Source organism: Egretta garzetta, unplaced genomic scaffold, assembly GCF_000687185.1.
Source record: "Egretta garzetta isolate BGI_Z169 unplaced genomic scaffold, ASM68718v1 scaffold91, whole genome shotgun sequence".
NCBI lineage: Eukaryota > Metazoa > Chordata > Aves > Pelecaniformes > Ardeidae > Egretta > Egretta garzetta.
Genome location: NW_009258661.1, coordinates 4,436,546 through 4,444,090, shown reverse-complemented (window position 1 = coordinate 4,444,090; position 7,545 = coordinate 4,436,546). Strand labels below are relative to the sequence as shown.

At 59.0% G+C, this 7,545-nt stretch overlaps 1 protein-coding gene across 1 annotated transcript; it reads right to left on the bottom strand.

Moving 5' to 3' along the window:
- Positions 1 to 3,676: 3,676 nt before the first annotated feature.
- KLHDC8B (kelch domain containing 8B) lies at positions 3,677 to 7,544 on the bottom strand (the record flags this gene model as incomplete). Its single annotated transcript, XM_035903811.1, has 5 exons — positions 3,677 to 4,554; positions 5,208 to 5,334; positions 5,781 to 6,005; positions 6,219 to 6,383; positions 7,271 to 7,544. Coding segments are annotated over 5 exons (1,002 nt in total), but the record flags the coding sequence as incomplete, so codon positions are not given.
- Between the last annotated feature and the right edge of the window lies 1 nt (position 7,545).

Sequence of the window (7,545 nt, the reverse complement as noted above, 5' to 3'; positions counted from 1 at the left end):
GGCTGCAGCCCCCAGGATCAGCCCCAGCTCTGGGCTCTTCCCCAGGCCACCCATGGCAGGGGCCTGGCCAGGCCCTGCCTGCCCATCCCTCGGCCAAGGAGCAGACCCCGGGGCACACGGGGGCCGTCATGGGGCAAGGAAGAGGAGGCTTGGCACCTGGCATGCCAAGGGCTGCTCCCACGGGAGCGCAGTGGCCACAGCACCCAGATGCTGTGTGGTGTCTCATATAAATACCTCTTACAGAAATGCAGAATGATTTAATTTCTCCCATTAGAAGTATGACAAAAATAACCCGTCAACTAAACACTCCCTGGAGAAAGATTCTCAAATATGGTTTTACCGGATTTCTTTCCTTGTGCTTCTGTATCCTTCATCCTCAGGAATGGAAAGCGGGCACGCTTACTTGCCTATTTTTTTCTCCTTTAATTCAAAACAATTTCAATACTGGTTAAAATGTTTGGTTTCTGGTTCCCAAGATACTCCGTAAGCACTAAAGCACTGTATAAATAGGGTTGGTATAAATTCACGGATAGATTAGGGGAACTACTCACATTGCCCTTTATGCTCTTTTGGCTTTAGCATTGAAGACAGCCTGGTGCTCAGAGGTGTCAAAATAATGGCTTTCTTAATGTATATATCCTGTTTCCTATTCAAATCCCACAGAAATAAAGCTTTCACTTGGAAAAAAAAAAAAAATCTGGACTTTTACCCATAAAAAACTTCTTGGAGTGACTTTGCTGAATTGTTGTTGCTTGTCACTACAGTGCTAGCGCTGGTATAAATGGCTTGGATTTATCGCGGCGGCTTGTTAACTCTCAGCTGCACGATGAGCCTCTAACGGGTTGATTTTCTAGGACTGGAGCGGGGAATCACAGCCTGGATCGTGTTCCTGCTTCAGGGATGGGATAATGGCCTGGCTGTCCAAGGCAGCTGTGGGCTGGAAGGCAAACCTTCCTCCAGAGAACTGTACTGACGGGAACATTAATGTTTATTGTGCTTGTTGAGTAAATAAAAGCCTTGCTCTGCTCATGAACTGCCTACAACTCCGTTGTAAAGCCCAGTGCACGGCACTGCTGCCAAGAGCCTTGTTGTGCATCCAGGTCCTATATGGCCCTGAATCACAAATGGTGATTTTCCATCATTTTATTGCTAGTAATTGGAAAGTTGGGACAGAAATCCCTTCAGAAGAGACTGTAGATCTCTGTACCCATTTACAGCACTTCCACTGCCCTTAGGAAAGGATTTGCCGGTGCTTTGCGCACCAGCGATAAGGCTCGGCACGTTATTTTAGATTATTATACAGAGCTATTCATATTTCTGGTGTGGCTGGAGCTTTCTGGTTTGACCGTCTATCGAGTTTGTGGAATATGATAAATGAGATTTTTGTATTTCCATCTCTCCTGACAACGGAAAGAAATTTCTATAAGGAAACACATTTTTTTAATTATAGGTCTGACAGCTACCTCCAGTTCTAGTCTCCCCCATCCATAACACGCTCCAGGGAGATTAGCCACGTTGCCAGGCGCTGGCTCGTAGCTCTCCTTATATCTGAAGTAACAGACTGTGCTTCTAGCATTAGGGATTGTGGCCAAATACTTGAAGCCTTTAATTTAGTAAAAATTAGCAGAAGCTGCCAGGAGATAGACAGCAATATATTTAGTATGTCCCTCAACTTTTTCTCTTTGCAGTGCATTTCGTTAGAGACTCACGGGAGCTCTTCAGTTAATAATGTGCCAATCTCCAAGGGTGGTCAGGACCATCCTTCCTTTGCCTGAAGATCTCTCCATCCACCCCAAGGTGTCCTTGGTCATCGTCCTGGCTGCTCTCCTCCCCTCATTCAGATGGGATCCTGATCCTGTGCCCAAGAGCAGAGATAGAAAAGAATGAGAAATCCACGCCTTTAGGAGAGGTCATGGATTTCTGTTCAACTTGGGTGGAGCAGCCGAGCAAAATGGTGCTGCGGTGGGTCCATGTGCCAGGCGATTGCATGCATGAGGCAAGGTGCTGCCAAGAAAGGGGCAAACCCCTTGTGGGACAGGGACCACTGGCCACGTCGGGCTGGGCACCGGTGCTGCCAGAAACACCACGACAGTGGGGTCATGCAACAGCGAGAGGCTCCCAAGCTGCAGCTTCCCCCTCCAGCATCTCCCAGCTCTTGCCTTGAATTTGGTAAAAGCAGTGCTGGGTGCCCCGTCAGCAGAAGGGAAAGCTGCAAAGTTGGCACTCAGGGATGTCAATTTGCTGGTGACTCAGCGTCTGATTTATCCCGTCCATGCTATGCTCCTGTGGGAAAACCTTATTAATCAGGTCTGTGTTTCCAATGCAGCTCCATGATTTAGGGTCCCCTGTGACTAAAGTTTTGGTGAAAGTGAAGTTATTGTGTACTTTGGTGGCGTCTGGAAAGGGCTGGCAGGCTGGGGGGAGGTACCCCAGCCCACGGCGGCACCGAGGGGTCTGTCACCTCCCAAGACCCCAGGTAGGAAATTCCCACCAGGGCTGAGCACTGGTCAGGAAGCACTGTGAAATGGGGTGCTGCTGCAGTATTCATAGGAGAAGGATGGAGCCCCACTGTGCTGAGAGGAGGGGGTCCTCTGTCCAGCCCCACCCCCCCTGCACAGCGCAAGCTGCTGACCTTCTCCGGCTGCAGGCGCATCCCCCCGGCTTCCAAGGTATGGCTCAATCACTAATTCGGGGCTCCCTGTTGATGCTGGCTCTGGCACAGAGGTGGTTTCTATGGCAACTCCAGAGGCGGATGCAGGGATGACTTCAGCTGAGGTACTGCCAGCCCAGGTATCCCAGGATGTTCTTCCCAAAACGCAGGCAAACGGCCACATGGCTCATCAGGATGGACCCCGCAGTCGCCGTGCTGTGCAGGCAGCAGAGGCAATGGGGCAACAACATCAAAACTGTCTTGTGAATGCTCTTTTCTGAATCATTTCCAACTTTGCCCAGGCTGCGATGCCCCTGGCAGACGGCACAGCCTGCCCCAGCAGTGTGCCGAGTGCTGCCTCGCTCTGCTGGGATTTGGCCTCCCATCTCTCTGGCCCTGCTACCCATCTGAGGATTGCGCCGGCCGTCTTCTCCGAAAGGTCAGGCATCCGCGCTTGATATTTACCCAGACCTGTGAGATCTTTCTAATGTCGCGTCAGTGAAAGATCAAATCCCTCACCTGTGTCTGCAACTGCCGCTCTCTGCTTTGGGGCACATGACTCTACAGAGAGCCTGGACCAACAAGGCTCAGGCGAGCCCATGGCACCGGGCAACTGGGGGGGTCACCCCCCCACACCAGTCTTGCTGTGCACCTCCAAATGTCACCTACAGACACCACTGGTATGGAGCTTACCTTCCCTTCCCAGCACCGGTAAGGGGAAGAAGTGGTGTTCCTGCCCAGTAGAGCTGGACGCAGCCAGATCCATCTCTCCCAGGCACCAGACCATGCTCCATCCTTTGGGCAGGGCTGTGCTGCTGGATGGGGCCCAGGAGCCCCGGCATCATTAGGCATCTCACCTTATTTCTCACCATCCCTGCAGCCCTTGCCATTCCCTGCCTGCTCTCGCACCCTGGCTTTCTCCGACAAAGCCCCTCTCCTGCTGCTGCTTTCACCCCCTCTTTGCCCACAGGAGAGGCCGACCAGGAGCAAGGCTGTGCCGAGGCAGGGCAGCCACCGCTCGGCTCTCCCTCTGCAAAAGGAGGGTTGGATCCCCAAATGTCATTGCTCTGCTCTCCCTGGCAGTGGGGAAAGGAGCAAGAGCCATCCCTGCCCCATGGCACGGGGCCCCACGGCACGGGCCCCCACTGGAGAAGGGCTGGCCAGACTCTCCCTTGGGAAGGGTTTTTCCCGACAGGCTGCAGCACATGCCTGCCTGGAGCAGGATAACAAGGGATGACATGACTCCAGCAGGGTAAAACTCCACGTGTTTCATTTATTTGAGGTGCTACATCACCTCCTAGGCACTGAGCTACAGGGCACCTCTGTGCTACATGAGACATCGACTGGGTCTACGACGACACAGCACTCACTGCTACACACACGGCACGGACACGCCGTGGCACGGATGGGGCCGTGTGGCCAGCAACAGTCCTGCTGCCGCTGCTCCCTCCGCACCACCGGCCGCGGGCCTCCCACCAGGCAGGATTTTGCCCTGGGCTCCGCTGCCGCAGCGGTGCAGAAGCCGAGAGGGGTTTCCGAAGCATGGGGTGAGAAACCGCAGCTGCTCCGGCACCCGGCATCATGGGATGGCAGCTCCCCGGAGCTGGGTCACCCACACACACGGGTGCTCACACACCCTGTCCTCGTCTTCAGGCACTTGGTGCTCAGCCGGTGCTGGTCCCCAGGGCCCTGCTCAGGGCACCTCACGCAGACACAGAGCCTCGACGGCGCTGCTGGGGCCCTGGGCCACCCCTCCGATGACGAAGAGCAGGCTGGGTGCCGGGCAGCTGGAGCAGGAGCAGCGGCCCTGCATGCCAGGCTCTGCCTTTCCCTCTTCACATGCCTTTGATGCCCCAGCCATAGCCCCCAGCAATGGCTGGTCCCCTAGTCCTGAGCTAAGGGGGCTCTGCAATCCCAGAGGCAATTAGCAGGGGCACAAGAGGATTAGCGGCATCCCCAGGGGAAGGCTGCCGGCACCAATGCCCCACTGCGGGCTCTGCCCCCGCACCAGCACCCTGCAGCCATCACCGGGGAATAAGGGAGGGTAGCTCCAGCCCTGGAAGGGCTCAGAAACAATGCCATGCCACAGGGATTCAGCCAGCACAGCTCGCCTTCCCCAGCACCTCCTCCTGCCCTGTGGCATCGCCCCGGGTGAGCTCAGCGGGGTCTGGCAGCCCTCGCTGCAGGGCTGGGGGTGCTGCGGCCAGCGCTGGGCTCCCCGGGAAGCCCTCCCCGCTGCATCCCTGCTGCTGAGTGGCAGCACTAACCTTTCCCCAGCTCTCTCAGGAGAGGCATGCGGCGCTGCAGCCCTGCATGGTGGGGCTGAGCCGGCGTGGGCTGTGTGAGCCTGGCAGGCTGCACACTGAGCCAAGAAAGCCTGGCCGGGCAGGGAAGTAGAGTCCCCCCAGCACTCAGGGGGCACAGGAGGGATACAGCAGGCAGAGCTAAGGCCACGTGGCTGCCGAGGGTGTTGCAGTACCACCACGGTTTTGCAGAGCTCACCTCCGTGCCACCACACAGGTCACTGATGTGCCACAAAGGATGGGGACAGGAACACCACCACATCCCCCTGCTGCCCTTACCAAGGCCACCCACGGCCACCACTCTTCCTCCCAGGCAGCCGGCCACGAAGTCAGCTCTCTTCTCCCTCATGCGGACAGCGCGGCTTGGCTTGCTCCACGCACCTGGGGGCAAGAAGGTGTGAGCATCGCCTGCCGGGGCTCCTCTCCATGGGGCAGGCATCTCTGTGCACTGAGGCCAGGAGACACCCTGCTGCCCTTACCAAGGCCACCCACGGCCACCACTCTTCCTCCCAGGCAGCCGGCCACGAAGTCAGCTCTCTTCTCCCTCATGCGGACAGCGCGGCTTGGCTTGCTCCACGCACCTGGGGGCAGGAGGGTGTGAGCATCGCCTGCCGGGGCTCCTCTCCATGGGGCAGGCATCTCTGTGCACTGAGGCCAGGAGACACCCCAGGAACTCAGGGCAGGACCCGCCAAGGGTGCAAGGGGCTGATGCTCAGACCCCAGGTGAACAGTGTTCCTCGGGTACAGACACCCCTCACCAAGACCTAGGGGAGGCATCCTGGACCCTCAGGGGACGCTCCCACCGCACCCCGGGATGTGGAGCTCACCCTGCGCAGGATCGAACATCTCCACGGTGTTGACAAAGTGGGGACGGGAATAGAAGTTGTGGGGTCCTGGCTGCTGCAGCCCCCCCAGGCTGAAGACAATGCCATCAGCCATGGCGCAGGCGGCGAAGGCGCGGCGGCTGGGCACGCTGGGGTAGCGCGTCCAGCTCCTCGTCTCCAGGTCGAAGGCCTCGAAGGCAGTGACGGGCAGCTTGCCCTGCCGTCCCCCTGTGCATAGAAGAGACACTGCAGCCACCAGTGCTCCGAGCCAACACCATTGGTAGGCTCAGCAAGCAGGATGGGGCCCATCAGCTGCAGTGCTGGGCTAGCAGGGCAGCATGAAGCCACCCTGGGGTGCACCAAGTCACCCACCTGGCCCGGGGAGGCAGTGGAGAGGGCAGGGGCGTAGGGGGATGCTCAGCTCGCCCCAGAGGCACCTACCCAGGACGAAGATCTTGTTGCCCTGCAGGAAGGTGGAGGCCCCATAGCAGGGGGTGGGCATAGAGGGCAAGGGCTGCCAGTGGTCCTTTGCTGGCTCGTAGACACGGACCAGCGCCTGGGGAGAGGTGTCTGCACCCATTCCCCCCAGCGCATAGACAGCTCCGTCTGCAAAAGAGGCAGCGATGAGGTGAGGACAGCCATGGGCAGCAGTCACGGGCAGCAGCCACGGGCAGCACTGTGGGGCTAGGAGCTCTCCCGTGCCCTCCAGGGCAGGCAGCATGGGTGCTCCCAGCTGCTGCTCTGGGGTGGCTGGGGGATAGTGAACGTGGCCAGGCCTGAGGCTGGCAGCGCCCCGGCCCCGACGGGACCCCCTTGCCCCCCTCTCTGCCCCATCCATCAGGCGCAGAGAAGAGCACAAGGCCATCGGCTCTAATTATTCTCAGCAGTACCATCTCCCTGGAGACACCATGGCAACACAGCCATGCTGCCAAATCCTGTTCCTGCTCTCACTCCCAGTGAAGACAGCACCCCTGCCCGCTCCCACCGCTGCCCTGCTGGCCCCTCTGCCCTGCCCACCCTGCTGCAGCCGGGGCTGAGCCACGGCATCCCCAGTGAGGGAGCGGACATGGGTACCACATACGGCACCAACCCTGGCCCCCAGCACACAGGCTGCCAGGCTGTGCCAAGGCTCAGAGACTGCTCAGCAAAGTTTGGGAAGGAATCACATCATGCTTGGCATACAGCACGCTGAGCTGGGCTGGAACATGGTGTTTGGCCGCCCCGGCACGGCTCCCAGCCAGGGCAGCTGGAGAAGGCTCCCCTGCCTGGATGGGCTCTGCATCACCCAGCCCCGAGCTGCAACAGGGCTGCAGGGGCAGGGGCAGGAGCATGACCCTGCCGCGAAGCGGCAAGTCTGGCTGCTGGGTGAAAGCCTCGTGCTGCATCTCAAGCAGCAGCAGGATTCAAATCCCACCTGAGCATCCCCGAACCCTGCATCCCTGCTTCTCTGGATGGTAGGGGTACCCGCAGCAAGCCCCAGCCCCAGCCCTCACCTCTCTGCACGGCTGAGATGCCCATGGAGGGCTGAGCCAGCGCTGCCTTCTTCTCCCACTTGCCCTCATCCACGTGGTAGACCTCGACGGAGGCGAGGGGGCTCTGCGCCGCATCCACGCCACCTACCACCAGGATCTGCTTGCCCAGGGCGAGGGCGGCAGCACCGGCCCGTGGTGTGGGCAGCGGCGGGAGTGTGGTCCAGCGCTGGGCCGGGAGGTCGAGCACTTCGGCAGTGCCCAGGGCTTGCCCGCTGCCCCCCCCGCCGCCCAGGCCA